General features: G+C 38.2%; 1 protein-coding gene across 2 annotated transcripts in view; it reads right to left on the bottom strand.

The window, feature by feature from the left end:
• The window catches only part of Dtwd2 (DTW domain containing 2), a 45,876-nt gene that overhangs the window by 7,050 nt on the left and 18,673 nt on the right, over positions 1 to 20,153 (bottom strand). For both annotated transcript variants that reach the window (XM_057788848.1, XM_057788849.1), the window contains exons 2-4: positions 19,699 to 19,789; positions 16,903 to 16,997; positions 16,428 to 16,620 (exon numbers count right to left, since the gene is read on the bottom strand). In XM_057788848.1, the coding sequence (XP_057644831.1) occupies positions 16,428 to 16,620; positions 16,903 to 16,997; positions 19,699 to 19,789 (379 nt within the window). The remainder of the gene's footprint in view (positions 1 to 16,427; positions 16,621 to 16,902; positions 16,998 to 19,698; positions 19,790 to 20,153) is intronic.

The raw sequence follows: 20,153 nt of genomic DNA, 5'->3' as shown, positions 1-20,153 counted from the left end.
TTTTTAAATATTATTTTTTATTTTTAATTTATATATTCTCCTTTTTACCCTAGAGGTTCTTTGTGTATATATTGTTTTCATTCAGACGTTTTTATTCTTGAATGTGTGAATGAATGAATGTCTGTGCCTATATGTTTTCCTGTGTCTTTTCTTGGGTTCCTTTCCTTCTGTTTTCTGCCCTATTCCGATGTGTTTGTTTTTATTTTATCTTATTATATTGTATTATCCCCCAGAAGCTTGTTTGTTTTCTAATGAGACTGAAAGGGGATCGACCTGAACGGGAGAGAGAATGGGAGGAGCAGAGGGAGGGGAAACTGTAGTCAGCATATATTATGTAAGTTAAAACTCTGCAAGAAAAGGAAAAAATATGTGCTTCAATGTAAATAAAGTACTTGCTGGGCACTTAAAATGTAGTACATATATATAATGAAATTTTATGCAGCTCTAAAAAATGGAATCATGATATTTGTAGGAAAACATACAAATGAAAATCATATGTCAAGGGAAAAAAAGGCTTAGAAAAACAAATACATCATGTTTTCTCCCACATGCAGAACAAAGGTTTAAACATGTGTGTGTGTGTGTGTGAGAGAGAGAGAGAGAGAGAGAGAGAGAGAGAGAGAGAGAGAGAATGGGGGAAGACAGAGAGATGAGAGGTACTGGAAAAACAGTAAAAAAATGTTACTTTTTTGATTAAATTAAAATCTCATACTAACAAAACTCTGTGTGAGAAAAAAATATGTTAAATAGGAATCTATTCAGGCACTTAAACAGAGGAAAATTCTGTTCCTCAATATTTTTTTTAACTATATAGCATCATTTAGAAAAATCATTTTAAAATGCAGGGGATTGAGTTTTTTATTTATATAATTAAAATTTTCTTTCCTGAGAGAAGATGTGACAGTATTTACATTAATTATATGAAGAATATATTTGAAGATGTCCATATACAAGTTTTAACCTCTCAGTTTTGGGGGAAGGGCAGAAATCCTACCTTGTGAACTTGTATGTAAATGGTCTGTGTTTACATGTTCAAAATAAGTTTAATTCATTTGTGAATGGTTATCATCTGGCAATAGCTTTGAGGTTAGCAATGTGGGCTTAAGACTGCTTCTCCTGGTGCTGGGACCCTATCTGGTGCACACCCACGCAGGTCCTGTGTATTCCGCCTCAGTATACTATGTTCTATGAGTACTGTAGACTTGTCACTGGAGTCATTTTACTGCTGTATTCCTTCAGTAGAACAATGGTATGTGGTTCTCCTTTAGGTCTCTGACCTACCTACTCTTAAATTTTTGGTCACATGAACACTGTTGGGGATAGGTTCCATTTCATAGGGTAGACCTTAAGTCCAATGAGATACTGGCTATGCCCATAAATTTTATGCTACCACTGTACTAATACATCTAGCAGGCAGGTCTTCTTGTAGGTGGAAGGTTTTGTAGCTGGGCTGGTATTTACCTTTCTCGGTTGATAGTATGCAGAATCTCTCAGGACAATGAACACTGTACTTAAGAGGTGAAGGCTCCAGGTAGGCACCAGCTTGACTTCTCCATACCCAATGATTTGTGTAGGTATTGTCTTCAACAATAGGGTCCATGAGCAAGGAAACCAGGACCACGAAGGGATGCACCCACCCACTATGATAGTGGAACTGATTTATTGTGAGCCCACCAAGGCCAGCTGGTCTGGGTCTGAATAAGCATGGGTTGAAACTGGACTCTCTGAGCATGGCAGACAATGAAGGCTGATGAGAAGCCAAGGACAATGGCACTAGGTTTCGATCCTAATACATGAACTGGCTTTGTGGGTGCTTAGCGTGTTTAGACGCTCACCTTCCTGGACATAGATAGAAGACCTTCGTCTTCCCGCAGGGCAGAGAATTTGGACTGCTCTTCAGTATCGAGAGGGAGGGGGAATGGTGTGGGGGGAGGAGAAGAGGAGTGGGGATAGGGGGAGGGGAGTGGGGGGAGGGGGCAATATTTGGGAGGAGGGGGCGAAACAGGGAGGGCTAGCTAGAACTAAGGGTGTCAAGGAGCTTTTATGAAAACCTTCTGATATATAATAGATGCTTCCTGAAATATACACATGTACGAAGGTGATCTAAACAATAGGGTCCTATCATCAGTTACTAGAGAGCAACCAATTGCCTTGCCAATAGCCTAGGTTGTTTGGGGCCCCCTTTAGCCAACAACTCAACTAGGTAATAACCCATTCCTGGTAGTGGGAGCTTCACTTGAGATGATGAGAGCTGTCCAGTTGGCACTCTATCTCCACTGCTATTTAGCCCTTTAGTTTAGATCACCTCCTCCCAAATATTGCCCCCTCTCCCCACTCCCCTCCCCCTATCCCCACTCCTCTTCTCCTCCCCCCACACCATTCCCCCTCCCTGGAGTAATGGCTCAGTGGTTGGGAGCACTGGTTACTCTTCCAGAGGTCCTGGGTTCAACTCCCAGCGGCCACATGGTGGCTCACAGACCATCTGTGATGAGACCTGGTGCCCTCTGCAGAACGTTGTATACATAATAAATAAATAAATAAATAAATAAATAAATAAATAAATACTGAATAATATTCCATTGTATAAATAAATATTCTCTCTACCCATTCATCCACTGACAGATATCTAGGCTGTTTCCAAGTTTTGATTATTATGAATAGAGCATAAATGAAGATGGTTGAGCAAGTTAGAGATATCTTTTGGGTATATGCCCAAAAGTGGTATAGCTAGATCTTGAGACAGATCAATTCCTAGCTTCTTGAGGAACCACCACACTGACTTCCATAGTGACCGTACACACTTGCACTCCCACCAGCAATGAATGAGTACTCCCCTTACTCTGCATTCTCACCAGCATGTGATGTCTTTTTTTTTTTTTTAAACTTTTGGCCATTATGATGGGTGTAAGATAAAAATCTTAAAGTAATTTTGATTTACATTTCCTTGATGACTAAGGATGCTGAACACTTCTTTAAGTGTTTCAGAGTCATTCGTGTTTCCTCTTTTAAGAAAGAGGTTTATTTTATTGACGTCTAGTGTTCTGAGTTCTTTGGGTATTAGCCCTCTGTCAGATATGTAGTTGGTAAAAAATCTCTTCCCATTCTGTAGCCCGCTGCTTTGTCTGACTCGTCAATGGCCTTCTGCTGTACTAAAGTTGCTTAGTTTCATTTATTGTTGTTCTTAGTGTTTGTGCCATCAGTGTTTGTTCAGAAAGACTGTTTCTTATATTATTAAAGAACCAAAAGCTACATTAGAATTTTTTTCTACCAATATAAGCATTTTTGCTTTGTTTTCTGGACAATCCATCTAAAAGTCCAGATCAACTGATTATATAATACCATAAAGCAAAGGAAAAAAGTTATACTATAATGAACTTAAATTTCTGTTGAACATGTAAGTAAAATAGAAAATGACCAAGTATTATCCACCAGTACTATATATATATATATATATATATATATATATATTACAAGAGGAACTAGAAGTCTAGAAAGATGACACAAGGACATAACAACAGCAGCTATTAGGTTTCATTATTTACTTGATTTTATTTTTTGCTCTTTAGACAGAAAAAGAGCTTAAACTAGTATCTGCAAGTCTTAACACACCTCAAATCCAAAATCCAAAAGTAGCATTCAAATTTTACTAGAAAATTTGTTTTTAATCTAGCCCTTATACCCAAACTGAGTAAGATTTTAAAAATAGAAATGGTATAACAAACTAAAATTTAAAAAGACCATTGAAAATACTGGTGGCAAAGCAGAAGTACATACTCTTCTAAAAAACAAAGATGTTTTCATTCCTAATTCTCAGTTTCTAGCACAGGCATTATAGAAAAACTGGACAGTTCTGTGTCCTCAGTTGTTATATCCAAGGCTTGCTTATAAAAATGTCCCCATTGCTCAGGGGTACTGGCACACACCTTTAATCCCAGCACTTAAGGAGACAGAGGCAGGCACACAGATCTCTGAGTTTGAGGCCAGCCTGGTCTACAGAATGAGTTCCAGGACAGCCAAGGACACATAATTAAACCCTTCAAAATGAAATAAAACAAAAAATTAAAATGCCCCTGTATTAATTACTGGGTTCCAAAAATGTGTTGTGTCCTTTGCTAATATCATAACCTCAGAGTAGCCCTTTTCTTGGGTATCAAGTAGGTCCCTTTTTACTTTTGTAAATTTATATATACACACACACACATGGTGTTTGAAAAAGTCATTCAGTGGCAACTGACTACTACATAACTAATGAAAATTTAATAATTTTCTTTTCTTCCTTGAAATAATATAATTCTATCACTTTCCCCTCCGCTTTCCTTCCTCTAAACCCTCCCATGCGTACTGTACCTTCCCTGTGTGTATTCCTAAATCTATAAATGCAGCTCACTTATATAAAGTTACTCGTGTGTGTGTGTGTGTGTTCTCAGGGCCGACCATTTGGCACTGGATAACCAATTGGTGCGCTCTTCCCTGGGGAAGACTCTCTCCTGGTATCTCACTCTCAGCATCCCTTAGTTGCCTACAGTTCTTTTGTGTAGGTTTGAGGACTTGTGATACTACCTCCCCACACACATGCAACACATGCCGAGTCCACTCTGGGATGTCCACTGATGTTGTCCTTCACCTGTTTCTCTGGCTCCTACTATCTTTCCACTCCCATTTCTGCAATGATCCCTGAATCTGAGGTGTAGGAGTTATATTACAGGCAGATCAGTTGAGACTGGGTTCCACAACTCTGCATTTTGATGGGTTGTGATTTCTTATAATGGTATCTATCTGTTGTAAAGAGAAGTTTCCTTAATGAGGGGTAAAACAGATGTAACAACACTGATGAGACATAAAATGGTCTAATTTTATCTCAGATATTCAGACTAAACCTTTAAAAAATGGAAATGGTAAATTTTTAATTTTTCCCATAAATTATAGAATATATCCTATCTGGTTTTGGTTCAATAAGTCTGAAAAGCAAGAGCTGCTTTTAAGTTGGTTTAGGACATACATACTTAGCAAGAACCTTTAGTAGCCTCAGAGCATAATAAAAAGAATCAGTAAAAAGTACATGAAATGTCATGGCTTATACAGGCTGTATTTGTACATGTGCATATATGAATTTGTGCATGTGTGTGTGTGTTCTGAGAGAGAGAAAAATGCTTTAATGTGTTGTATTTTATAGTACACAGTATGAAAGTTATGAGATGCAAAGGCTGCTTGCATGCTTATATAACATTTATAATAAAATTCATTAGTAATTTCTAAAAGCAATGAAATACATTTTAATGTTATCTTTCTTCTAAATCAGCTTATCTAAGTATTTTCCCTTTGTATTCAGTGTATTTCTCAAATTATACAAAAATCCCCAGTTCTTTTAAAAATTACTAGCAATATGGCAAGGTATTCTTCGAAAGTCAAGTATTCTTAGCCATCTGTTCACACTCTGCACTTCTCATCTTTTCAGAAACACTTTTATCCACCATGCCCTATAATTGAGGTACATAATCATACCAGCTGCCTAACTATGCCAGCCATGCCTGTCATGCAAAGAGCTCCTTTTTCTGAATTAATTGTGTCCACTGGACCAATTTAATGCAGTGCTTCTCCAGGATGACTCTGCCGACTGTGACAGCTGCTGCATGGAAGTCTACAGTGCATAGGCTGCTGCGCACAGCTTATTTTCACTGTGGATATGCAAAACTTTTCTGAATAATGTACTCCTCCAAAAGTGTACACAGAGGCCTATGCATCATCAGAAAAGAATATGGCTCCCTAAAAGCTATAGTTAATTAAAAACAAACACAAGTAATCTCACATTACTAGACCCTTTCAGGTATGACTGCAATCCACAAAATACAAGGAATCAAGGAACTAATATTTAATAAATAAATAAATATTTAATAAAAATTGAAACCGACAAAATGCCTTACTAAGTAATGAATGGCACTTGCTGCCAAGCCTAATAACCTGAGTTCAATCCACAGGACCCCAGGACATGGTAGAGAGAAAAAAAACAACTCCCACAAATTGTCCTCTTACTTATATATATACACAGTGACACATCATGTACATATACATACACACATATAAATTATCCACCAATTTTATATAAACAAGAACACTATCTCACTGCTAATAAAAAATTGTCATAATATAAACCTTAACAATGGGATAAACTGGCCTTCATTAAAATTAAAAACTTGTTCTTCAAAAATCAATATTAATAAATGCCAAACAAAACTGACAATGAAATATTTATGCTATATAAATCTAACAAAGACTTTGTAGATATATTTAAAAGTCTTGCATCTCAATAATAAAAATTCTCCTCCAAGTAATGATCATAAGGGGGGCACAAATGCAAATTAAAGCACAATGAGGTACAAGCTACTGCAGTTAGAATAACTAAAATCAAGGGAGAAGTTAAATAAGAAACAAGGTCCAGTCTTAGGTATTTATTTATCCAAGAAAAATGAAAGCATGTGACCCAAAAGACTTGTAAAAAATGTTCAAAACACCCTTATTCATCCCTTCTACTGTCTGAGAAACATACTCTCATGCTATCAAACACTCTTTTTCTTACTTTGATCTCTTTAAGCTAAACCCTTCATGCTGACTTAAAAACAAGTTTAAGCCTCTCCTATTTGAAGAAAATATAAGTAACCACACACACACACACACACACATACAGCAGTCTCAGAATTCTGCCAGCTTCTCCTTCCTCCCTTTTCTCTGCAAACTGTTCAGCTTGAGACCAATGGCCCCTTAAGCCAAGTTGTCTGCACTCTGTCTCTGTACTCCATGAAAACTGCTTACTAAAAGCAACACTGCAGCAACTATCACGTCATTAAAACTGACGACACATTTGTCCTCATTTTAAGTCACCTAAAAGCAGTGGTCAACTGTAATGAAACTCTATTACTCTGCTGTCGAGACACCAGACTCCCCTGGTTTTCCCACTATCCACTGGGCTACACATTCAGTGTCCTTTACACTGTATGCTCTCCCCTGCATAAAGCACTTCAGTTTCTTAAACTCCAATCTTAAAAAAAAAAAAAAAAAAAAAAAAAACTAGTGACCAAACGCAGAGCCTTGTGTTTGTTAGGCAAGCACTTACCATTGCACTAAATCTCCAACCACCTCTTTATTTCAATCCATGATCCATGTTCTAATTCTGGATAATAATATGCATACCCTCACTTAATTTGCCTTCTATCTGGAAATGACTGGCAGGTCTTAGCCACCCCTACAAACTCAAGATTGAGAATTTATTGTTTTAAAGAGATTGTAAATTATCATTGTGATTAAACAAGAATAGTGCAAAAAACATGAATGAAAACACTATGTGTAAACAATTCTATATCTAATTAATAGCTTAGGATTATAATAATGAAGTGGCACATATAAATGAAAAGAACGTTAAGAATCTCAATGTAAATATACGTTAATACAGAAAATGAAAGGGGGGGTGAATAGGTGTGATTTTATTTAAGGTTGCAACCAAAGCAGGTGACCAAAACTTCTTATTCCAAGGTCTTCAGTGCTCTCCAAAGAGTGGTTAGCCAAAAATCACTGTAGCTAGTGACGAGAACAGGTAAGAAGATTAGAGGGAGCTGGTCTATTATACTACTTCTGGAACAAGTGGTTGGAGTATCGTGACCTAAAACACTAGTGACTTAAGGTCTCAGTGACATAGCAGACTGTGTACTCAGAATTCATGGCTAAAATTAATTCATCTAGAGAGAGTATTACAAATGAAGGAACACAGATTCAATCAACCATGAGTGTTCTGGTTCACCTCAGGTCTCCAAATTCCAGTGGAAGTGGTATATATCCTGTTGCCTCAACTAAGACAAAGTAAAAGAAGGGGGAAAAGCAACAAACAAACAAAACAAACCTAACATCAGGACAGAGATGAACAGATAGATGTCCCTGAAAAACAAAACGGCACTTAGGAAAGATTAGAACCAACAGATTTGAAGCCAGAAATCACTTCTTCTCATACTAGCTTCTTCCTTTCTCAAGCTTAAATATTCAGAATTTCAGTTTAAAATGACACAAAACCATTAGTAGTATTTATTGACACCTCCTCAAAATTTATTTAAATGAAATAAAAATGTATGCAAAATTATTTTCTAAGATGTAATAATACCTCCATAAAGTTGTCACTTCATTATAAATACTAAAATACAGATACAAGTATTAAGTATAAACAAAGCCACACTCACATAGGAGCAATAAATGAATTTATACATGAAAAGATCAAATTATACCTAAAATGTGTATAAGGCTTGCAGATTCCCCATGCTGTTCAGAGGGAAGGCTCCAAGGACTCTCAGGGGCTACAAATGAGTGAGCAAACAAGAACTATTTCTCATCACGTGTTGGAAATGTTTCTATATTAAGCAAAGCTAACTTTTCATCATAAAAACATGCAATATTTTCTAGAAAAAGAATTCTTTCATAGTTATTCTTGAAAACAAAAGTTATGGTGCATGTTAGCCCTTCATTCTACATGCTGGCCAGATTTTTATTTCCAAATAAAAATGAACCTGAAAAGGTTGAAATTTTAAAAAAATAAAATAGACACTCTATAATGAGTATATAATCAGAACATTGTTTATCTTACAAACACCAGAGTCAGGAAAGAATGTTATATATTAATAAGACAACCAAAAATATGAATAACATGGACACAAAGTCATTCAAAGAATGAAAAGATATTCCTTAAGACTTGAAAAGGATAGCTAGGGAAGAAATGAAAGGAATTACTGTTAGGTCCAAACAGGGCCCCAAAAAGACAGTGTCCTAAACAGAAGGTCTCTGACTGGGTAAACAGGATTGTTATTGAGAAAACAGAAGCCTAAAGGTAGTTTTCTATTTACCAGGCAAACCACCACCAACAACTGTCTCAGGCAAGGGCATGTAGTTCCCAGTTAATCTAAACAACCTGTGTTAGCTCAAAGACCACAACCCTGCCGATTGTCATATAAAACCTGCTTGCTTTTTTGCCATTTTGCTGTTCTCTCTTACCCCCACCTCACCTGAGAGACACCTTGGCAGTTTGATCCACCAGTAACCTACCCACAGGGTGGTCCAGTTCTGATTTCACTGTGTTCTCACAATAACCAGCTTGCATATAACATATATGTATGTGTGTGTGTGTGAATATATGGAATTGAGTACTATAATTGTCCTTACTAATAACAAAAATACAAGGTAATCCAGAATATAAAATAAATGTATAAATGATCTGTCAAGTCAGGGTAATCTGATTCCTTAATCGGCACCTTGGGTGCTAATATCGTAAAATCTACAGGTATGCATTCCACCCAACAGTCTGAGTCCACCTTGCAGCTACCCCTGCTAGTGTGCCACACATATTTGCAGAAGCTATGATGACCTCTAGTTCGGACCAACCATGTGATGAAAATCTCGATGTGAGTTCTGTCAACAGCATACTGAACTGTGATTGGATTGAGACACACTGTAAAACACAGCAGGTGCTCTAAGATAAGAAGCTTCAGTGAAGTCTATCTACTGTGCAGTGTTCTAAGGGTCCCCACAATCACTCAAAGATTCAGTGACTTGACAGGAATAAACAAAAATAAAACACAGTCAAAACTATGACTAAGAATTATTAAAGCAAAAGCAACTGAGGCCTGGTCCCAGTGAAAGCACACATGAAGTTCCTAGACATCTCTCCAGTGATAATAGCTCAAGTAAACTAGAATCCTCCAGCAGTGAACTGTAACACTGCATGCAGTACTGGCTGCAGTGTCCACAGTTCTTACTGGAGGCCTGTCAGGTAGGCACCTTCTGTCTCCTCACACGTACCAGAATTTCAGACTCCCAGAGGAAAACTGGTGCCCGTCTGTTAGCACACTGTGTGCACTAGACATCAACACAGTGTGTCACTCATCTCTTAAGGGAAACGTCCATTAATGCATGTTCTGAGCTTATAACAGTAGCATAATGCAAAATGCATTTAGTCCAACTTCAAAAGTACCCATAGTCTATCGCATAGTCTCAACAATGTTTTACAGTCCAAATTCAAAATCTCTTCTGAGATTCATGAAACCTCTTAACTATAATCCCCTGTAAAGTCAAAGTCAAAAAGCAGATCACAAACATCCAACATGTACCTTTCCAAAGCATGGGTAAGGGAATATAGTGAGGAAATACTGGACCAAAACAAGACTGAAAAACAGGAGATGCAAACTCTGCATCTCCATGTCTGATGTCAAAACGTTCTCTAGATCTCCAATTCCTTTTAGCTTTGTTGACTGCAACATACTTCTTTCTATTGGGCCGTGCCTAGTCCCTGTTAGCAGCATTCCTCAGCAATGGCTCTGGCATCTCCAACATCTTGGGGCCTCCAAGACAATTTAGATTTCAACTTCACATAATGGCCTCTCTAGGCTTCTATTCACAGACACCCTGACACATGCCGGAACTTAACAGCTTTCCTTAGCATGGAGGCAAATTTTCTTTCTTCTATCCTTAACTCTAAAGCCAAAACCACATGGCCAAAGCTGCCAATTTCTTCTGCTTGTAGGGGCTGGAACACAGTTCTTTTGTTCAATTACATATTTGCCAGTTTTCTGTCTTCAATGGTTTCCTTTACTGCCTAAGACTGGCTTTCCATGCATTTGCTCTGTAGACCAGGCTGGCCTCAAACTCAAGAAATCTGTCAGCCTTCGCTTTCCAAGCGCTGGTACTAAAGGCATGCACCATCACACCTGGCTCTAAGCTTTTCTTTCTCTTTTGGTTTTTCGAGACAGAGTTTCTCTGTAGCTTTGGAGCATGTACCATAACTAGCTCATAGATCAGGCTGGCCTTCAACTCACAGAGATCTGCCTACCTCTGCCTCCCAGTGCTGGAATAAAAGGCACGCCACCACCACCTGGCTTTTCTTTAATTCTTTTTCACAAATTAGAAACTTAGGTTGTTTCCAGGTTCTGGCTATTACAAACAATGCTGCTATGAACATAGTTGAGCATATACTTTTGTTGTATGATAGGGCATCTCTTGGGTATATTCCCAAGAGTGGTATTGCTGGGTCCAGGGGTAGGTTGATCCCGAATTTCCTGAGAAAACGCCACACTGCTTTCCAAAGTGGTTGCACAAGTTTGCATTCCCACCAGCAATGGATGAGTGTACCCCTTACTCCGCAACCTCTCCAGCAAAGGCTGTCATTGGTGTTTTTGATTTTAGCCATTCTGACAGGTATAAGATGGTATCTTAAAGTTGTCTTGATTTGCATTTCCCTGATCGCTAAGGAAGTTGAGTATGACCTTACGTGTCTTTTGGCCATTTGAACTTCTTCTGTTGAGAATTCTCTGTTCAGTTCAGTGCCCCATTTTATAATTGGGTTGATGCCCTTCAATGGAAGAACGGATGAAGAAAGTATGGAATATAAACAAATTAGAGTACTACTCAGCAGTAAATAACAATGACTTCTTGAATTTTGCATGCAAATGGACGGAAATAGAAAACACTATCCTGAGTGAGGTAAGCCAGACCCAAAAAGAGGAACAGGGGATGTACTCACTCATAATTGGTTTCTATACATAAATAAAGGACATTGAGCCTATAATTCGTGATCCTAGAGAAGCTAAATAAGAAGGTGAACCCAAAGAAAAACATATAGTTATCCTCCTGGATATTAACCTTCATCAGGTGATGAAAGGAGACAGAGACAGAGACCCACATTGGAGCACCGGACTGAAATCTCAAGGTCCAAATCAGGAGCAGAAGGAGAGAGAGCACGAGCAAGGAACTCAGGACCGCGAGGGGTGCACCCACACACTGAGACAATGGGGGTGTTCTATCGGGAACTCACCAAGGCCAGCTGGACTGGGACTGAAAAAGCATGGGATAAAACCGGACTCGCTGAACATAGCGGACAATGAGGGCTGCTGAGAAGTCAAGGACAATGGCACTGGGTTTTGATCCTACTGCACGTACTGGCTTTGTGGGAGCCTAGGCTGTTTGGATGCTCACCTTACTGGACCTTGAAGGAGGTGGGAGGTCCTTGGACTTCCCACAGGACAGGGAACCCTGACTGCTCTCTGGGCTGCTGAGGGAGGGGGAGTTTATTGGGGGAGGGGAAGGGAAATGGGAGGCGGTGGCGGGGAGGAGGCAGAAATCTTTAATAAATAAATAAATAAGAAACTTATCTGGGTGGGATCTTGCGCTGAGGTCACCATGTTCTTTATTCCATTTCTTAATCTGTTTATCTCCTTGAACACAAGTCTTAAGCCGGGCGTTGGTGGCGCACGCCTTTAATCCCAGCACTCGGGAGGCAGAGGCAGGCAGATCTCTGTGAGTTCGAGACCAGCCTGGTCTACAAGAGCTAGTTCCAGGACAGGCTCCAAAACCACAGAGAAACCCTGTCTCGAAAAACCAAAAAAAAAAAAAAAAAAAAGAACACAAGTCTTAGCTCCATCCACTTCCTGGTACTCAGCTTGCTCTTCTTCATTATAATCTTCATTAGCGTTACCACTAATAACCACACAACAGAGTCTATACTAGGCCGTTTTGAGATTTTCTCTACCAATAGAATTAATCCAAAATTCTTCACTTTAGCCTCAGGCAGACTCTTCAGACAAGGGCAAAAGATAGCCACTTTCTTCACCCAACTAGAATAATTTCTATGCAACATACTAAAACTCTTCTCTGAAACCTCTTGAACCAGGCCCCTACAGCTGAAATCATTTTCAGTACCACTGTCTTCCATGTTCTTACTGGTATGGCCCATTAAGCAGTACTTAAAGCATTCCACTGCTTTCCTAACCTAAAGTATCAAAACCCAAATTCCTCCAAACAAAAGCTCAGGTCTATCACAATAATACCTCAATTCTTGGTACCAACTGTTGTTAGGCTGCAGCTGCTGCAGTGAGGAATGAGTCTCAGAGCTCAACAAACCCACATGGAAGTTTATTAGGAAAAGGTAGGAATAAGAGGGAGGAAGTGTCGACTGATGAAGAAGGGAGCGTGGAAAGGGGGTGAACAGGCGGGCAGAGCTTACTTACAAGGGAAAGCCTGTTCATGTATACAGAGCCCTAAGAAGCCACACAATGCATGACATGGCAATATATGGTCGCAGGGCCCCTGTGTTGGCATGGTGAAGAGACACCATGACCACAGCAATTCTTACAAAGGAAAGCATCTAAATGGGTGGTTTACACTTTTCAGAGGTTTAGTCCATTATCATCATGGTGGGACATGATGGCATGCAGGCAGACATAATGCTAGAGGAGCTACATCTTGATCCTGCAGGCAACAAGAAGTGGTCTACATACTGGGCATAGCTTGAGCCTATATGAGACCTCAAAGCCCACCTCCAGCTTTCACGGTAGGATTCTTCTTGTTTTTGTTTTGTTTCTTTGCTTGGTTTGATTTTTCTTTCAAATTTGGTTTTGTTTGGTGGGAGAAGTTGCAAGGGCAGAGAGAGGACAAGGAGGATAAAGGAATGGAGATAAGCGGGATCAGAATGCATGATGTGAAATCCACAATGAATCAAAAAAAGTAAAAGAAAAAAATACAAGCTAGTATATCTGATTCTGTTACCTGCTTCTAGGACCTTTCCTCCTACCCAGTTCTCTCGGCCAGCACTAGGAGAGGTGCCTAGTCCCACTACAATCTGATACGCCATGGCTGGTTGATATTCATGGAAGGACTGCCCTTTTCTGAAGAGAAACAGAGAAGAGTGGATGGGAGCGTTAAGGGGAACGGGAGGAAAAGAGGGAGGGTAAGCTGTAGTCAGGATATAAAAACAAAAAAAGTAAATACATAAATACAAAAAAAAAAAAAAAAAAGAATCCAAGCTGGGCAGTGGTAGCACACACCTTTAATCCCAGCATTTAGGAGGCAGAGACTGGCCAATCACTGTGAGTTTGAGGTCAGCTTGATGTACAGAGCTTGTTCTAGGACAGCCAAGGGTACACAGAGAAACCCTGCCTCGAAAAACCAAAAAAAAAAAATCAGAAAAGTGATAAAAAAGGTGTCCCAAGATAACTGTCCTACCATGTTGTATATTCCAGCTGGATATCAACAACAACAGAAACATCAGAAAGCTTACAAACTCATGGAAACTGAACAACTTACTACTGAATGAAAAAAAATGGGTCAAGACATAAATTAAGAAAGGAATTAAAGACTTTCTAGAATTGCATGCAAATGAATACACAACATACCCAAACTTATGGGACATACTGAAAGCAGTTGAAGAGGTAAGTTTATAGCACTAAGTGTCTACCTTTAAATAATTGGGGAAACCTCATACCAGTAACTTCAAAGCACACTTGAAAGCTCTAGAACAAAAAGAAAAAAATCATACCCAAAACAAGTAGACGGCAAGAAATATTCAAACTCAGAGCTGAAATCAGTAAAATAGAAATGAACTAACAATACAATGAATGAATCAATAAAATAGAGTTCGTTCTTTAAAAAAAAAATCAGTAAGATTGACAAACCCTTATTAAAATTAACTAAGAGGTAAAGGGAGAATATCCAAATTAACAAAATTAGAGATGGAAAGGGGGTTATAACAACAGATACCAAGAAAATCCAGAGAATAACAAGGACATACTTAAAAAACCTATACTCCACCAAATTGAAAAATCGAAAAGAAATGGATATTTTTCTTCATATATATCACAAATAGACTCGACCAGAGAAGAACTTTCCATGATACATCATAGTCAAGATGTCAAAAATACAAAGAAACAATGTTAAAAGTAGTATGAGAAAATTGTCAAGGCACATACAAAGGCAGGAACACCACAATAACCAGACCTTCCATCAGTAATTTTAAAAATTCAAAAAACATGAAGTGAAATAGTTCAACCTCAGAAAGCAAATAACTATGAGCCAAAAATGCTATACCCAGTGATGTTATGTTTAAAAACTGAGCAAGATACACACAAATTAAAGCACTCTGTGGTAACCAAGTGAGAACAGAAAACATTTTCCAAAGACTACTCTACAGGGAAGAAGAAAGACAGTGTCCTCCATATGTGAATGGTGAAACATGAGTCAGCTGCAAAGGAGAATGAAGCCCGGTCATCTGGAGGAACATGGTGAACACTGACAACACCATCCTGGGTAAAACAGTCAGACACCATCATACCATCTCATCACACTCCTGTGAAACCTAAAAAAGTTTATTACAGAATTAGAGGTCGAACAATAATTGGCAAAGAGAGGAGGGGAAAGAGGCCAGCAAACAAAGTTAGAGAGAGAAGGAAGGAGTAAGTTCTCGTGGTATGTCACACAGCACAGTGCTCCAGTCAACAACAGCCAATCTTCAAAATAGCTGGAAAACAAATCTGAATGTTCTCACCACGAAGAAACAGTTGCTGCCTAAGGAAAGGTTCTTAATACAGAGAGGTAATACTTGAGGTAATGGGACCCAACACACTAATTTAATCATTAAGCAATGTATAACACCCCAGAGAACCATAGGTATTCCATGTGCAAGTACTATGTCAATTAAAATACAACTGAAAAATTGATCAAGAAAAAAATTCCTGAAGTAAAAAAGGCAAATGTAAATAGACAGCTTGAAGTCTCCGCAGGAGAGTCTGAAGGGATTTAAAAGTACCCAGAGCAGACAGCTTTACCAAAGCATTCCATCTTATTTCTATGGATCTAATTCTATAGGAAACTATTGTAGGCTACAGAGAAATACTTATTCATTTTATCCTGTGAAGCTGGAAAACCATAGAACTCAAACTTGCCAGGGAAAAATATGAAAACCATATGCATGACAGTTTAATACATTACACAAAATCCAAGCTCTAGCTGAATACAAAATGTTAACAGTCAGGAAAGTTCACTCCCAAAACACAAACACAGTTGAATATTTCAAACCCTATGATTACAACAAATTACATCAAACAGCACTGGAGAGGTGGCTCAGAAGGAAAGGGCACTTCCCACCAAGCCTGACAGCCTGAGTTAGATTCCCAGGACCCACAAACTGCTGTGTATACACACACACACAATGTTAAAAAAAAAAGCTTTTAACATGAAAAATGAAGGACGAACCATATGATAATATCTACCCCAAAAGTACCTTGCAAAAGTTTAATCATTACTTATAAGTAACTATACTATGCATTTAAATAACATTTCCTAAAAAATCATTTATACACATATAAAGAGATGATACATTTGAAATTTTCTCTATATACAATATAAGTATATGTACTCACTTATGTAAGTATATATACTTACTGACAACATTGATTTATATAAGTGCATACATTCATAAACATAAATCAATTTAAAGCATATTATTAGAGAATATGGCAAATATATACACATATATAAGTTTGTATATGTAAATATGTGTATATATTTACCAAAAGCCTAAATAGCATGTAATTGTACAATTGTACTTATTCTTTGTTAAAGTATTAGTTTACCTGTTTGGGAAGTCGGAACAAGGAATTCTTATAGAAAATGTCTTTAGCCTGGCTCCATGTACCATCAATGATGATGATTGTGGAAGGATAAACAGGAGAATCTAATATAAATTCTTCCAAATTAGTAGCTTCAGCCCCTGGATATAATATTAATGTACCAGAGTCCCGGCAAACAGTTGAAAGTTCAATATCTCTAAAACAATAATTTTTAAGATATCTTTATTAGGTATAGGGAAAACAAAAATTTAATACACTTAGTGATTGCCTAAGCAAAGCTCCCCTCTCAAGGAATCTGTCCAATCAAAAGGAAGCACCAGTTCAAAGGTTACCCAAAAGCCTCTGAATCTGGTGCCTGGCATGCTGTCTCCTCAGCCACAGTTCTTCCTGCCAAGTCTTTCCTAGCCAATGACCAGTGACATCATTTTTAACCCTCCCAAAGACCCGCTCCCAACTGCCCGCCAATCTGCTCACTTACCGCTCTTCACTGAAGCGGCGGCCAATCTTTACTGTGCACTTGTCAGGGGGCAGGCATGCTGCTAGCAGAGGGACCGTGCGCAACACTTTGCTTTCCTTAAAGAAAAATTAAAAGATGGAGTCATTACCCAGGTAAACACTTCTAAAACTGTCCTGGAACTGAGTGATCAAGTGCTTGCACACAGGTACAGGGAACTGAGTGTCAGCAGCAGTGTTGCAGAAAAAAAACTTTTCTGAGAAACATTTGGTTTCTAACTTTATATATTTTTACAAATCTTTTACCTTAGACCAGACTTTAAGAAGCAATAACATTTCTCTAATTTACCAGTATTAAGCATAACATAAACACACTTTTAAAACTTGTTTAGATATATCTGTAGGCTAATGATTAGAATTTTAAATTATAGGGGGAAAATACTTTATAGATGTGTATGCAAATGCCATAATAAAATCCACTGTTATATATAATTAATACATATTAGCAATAAACTAAATAAATTATAAATGCACATAAATTTGTGTTAAACTGGATAAATTATTCTGATAAGCTTTTTATTTCAACAGTAATTACATTTTGAACATATCATCTTGCAGATGACAGCCTGTATCTCTATACCAAAAAAGTAGCAACATATGCAAAATATAAAACAAAAGACATGTCAAAACGACAGAGCCACAAATTTAGAGACTTACTAATGGCCAAATGGAACAGTTTAAGCAACAAATATTAGACTAATACAAAATACAAAAGTCTCCACACTGTTACCTGAAAATTAATAACTAATGAGAGAAGGGGAAGTATCTTTCTTACACAACTCAGTCCCCAGTGAAAACACTGCCCACTCCAGAAAGCTTCCTTCCTCCTCCCATGGAAGTGAGCTGCACTTTTAGGATTCAGACCCAAGCACAAAGCTGACCACCATCTGTAGTGATAGTTTGTTTGTGCTATAATAAAGCTTGCCTGAAGATGACAGTGAGAAGTCAGGGCCAGGCAGTGGTGGCATACACCTTTAATCCTAGCACTTGGGAGACTAAGCAGGTGAATCTCTATGAGTTCAAGGCCACCCTGGACTACTCAAGACTGAATCAGTCTAAAAGAGAAATAGTGCTCACACCTTTGATCCCAGCACTTGGGAGGTGGAAACAGGAGTGATATGGCTGGGTGGAGAGAGGAATATAAGACAGGAAGAGACAGGGTCTCATGGCGTTCTGTCTGAGGACTTGTAGAGACAGGATACCCCATTCGGTCTGAGGATTTCGTAGAGGTAAGAACTAGTGGCTGGCTGCTCTGCTTCTCTATCTTTCAGCTTTCCACCCCAATACTGACTCCAGGTTTTTATTATTAAGACCAATTAGAAATCGCACTACAACAATCAGTGGTTGTCTTCAGCATCCTAGCTTCCACTGCTGAGAACAAGCTTTCTTGTTACCACAACTCTATCGCTAGTCCTGTGGAGGTAACCAGAGAGCCACTGTGCCTTAGGTCACGTAATCCTCTCCAACACATCTTCTCCTGGAACCCATCCAAATGCTTTTCAGTCTCATTTTTATGGGAGAACCATGAAACTGTCAAATCTGTTTATACAAAGTAGTGTGCTAAAGTTACACACAAGCAGCCTGGTGAACAAGAGAAAGGCCAGAAAGTCCCTTTGCTGATAGGGAAGATCAATCTGGATGTACCTGTCTAGCCATAAAAACACAGCCATAGTGGACACAGTCTTAAACTGGTCATCTAACGTGGGGACTATGGTTTTGAAAACACTGTTAAGAGATTTCAAAATATAAAAATTACCACAAATCAATTTTTAAAGCTGTATTTTGAAGGACATCTAATACCATCAGACAACATAATAATGGAAGTACCATATCTGCATCATAATATGGAAACAATAATAACCAAAATTCAGGTTTTAATCCTGTATGACAATAACAGTTTGTTTTCTGTAAATGTAAGTTGTACAGTCTTATAATTTTAACTGCAGTAATAATTCAGTGACACAGTTGCCAGAATCATAAGAGCCTGCTGTCAAGTCTGGGAGAGGAGCTGTCAACAAATAATTTGCAACAAAGAAACAGTATTCATCATTCACAAAACAGAAAAGACTAATTTATTTTACATCTCCCTTGTGTCTTTGCATACACTATACAAAGTTTTTTTTAAAGAGGTAAAAGAGTTCTCACTTGGGTTACCACTAAATCTGTTTACATCATGCACTGAGTAGTTTTGTATTAACTAATTTATAATTTCCTGTAGTTTCCTTACATCTCCTCGTCACAAATCAAAACTAAGAAACATACATACACACTGGCACGTATCTAATCCTAAACAGAGTAGAACAATGTTAGCTAAAAAGCCTTACAGATGGCACAGTACAAACTAAAAGGGTTTGTGCTAACCACCTAAAAGAAAGAAAATTTTACTTGCATATCCATCTTGTAAGAGTAAAATGCCAAAATAAGTATTTACTCTAGCAAGAAAAGCCATCAGGGAGCCAAGATGCTGACGGGAGTTTTAAAAGCAGTCATTTTCCTCAGCTCTTTATTCACAAAATTGCATCTTTTCATCTTACAAACCTGCTGGAGCTCCAAATGTCTACCTCACAGCAGCAGGATTGTGAAACATTGTCTCAAGCATGTGATTCTCTACTATCATCTAATAGATAAAGCAAGTACTTATCAGCAATAGTAGTGATTCTGAGACACTACACAACCATGAGGAATGAGCATGTTTACATGCGTGCTCTCTGCTGCACTCAGACTCCACCTGAAGACAAACCACTTACAAACCTTAACTCACCTCTGCTGGATGCTGAATTATGTACAGATGGGTGGAGATCTGGAGTGGATACACTGGTAGATATGGACACAAGCATACTTTCTGGGGTCGGCTAAAGAGCAAAAAAAAAAAGCAAAGGGAAGCTTTAAAATGTGATATAACATCATCCAAATACACCAACATCATGCCATGTTTATATCTAAAGAGGTCTGGAAGCTAAGCTACGTACTTTCAAAATGAAACACCATTATTTCATTTAATGAGACATTTTAGACATGAAAACTATGAATGAGATTTAAGTAAATTTCCCCCAGCCATAGAAACTCTGGACTTTGCAGTGCATTAAAGTTCAGTGTTGTAGCACTTGTTTAGTGCTTACAAGGAATGAGTTTGGTTCACCTCAAGATAAATAGGTTAATATTAAAGAACTTTAATAAATATTAGTTGTCCCTAGTGGAAAAAGAGTCACTAGGTCA

The sequence above is a fragment of the Chionomys nivalis genome, chromosome 14, assembly GCF_950005125.1.
Source record: "Chionomys nivalis chromosome 14, mChiNiv1.1, whole genome shotgun sequence".
NCBI lineage: Eukaryota > Metazoa > Chordata > Mammalia > Rodentia > Cricetidae > Chionomys > Chionomys nivalis.
Note: the sequence above shows the minus strand (reverse complement) of the source record. Positions and strands in the feature narration are given on the sequence as shown.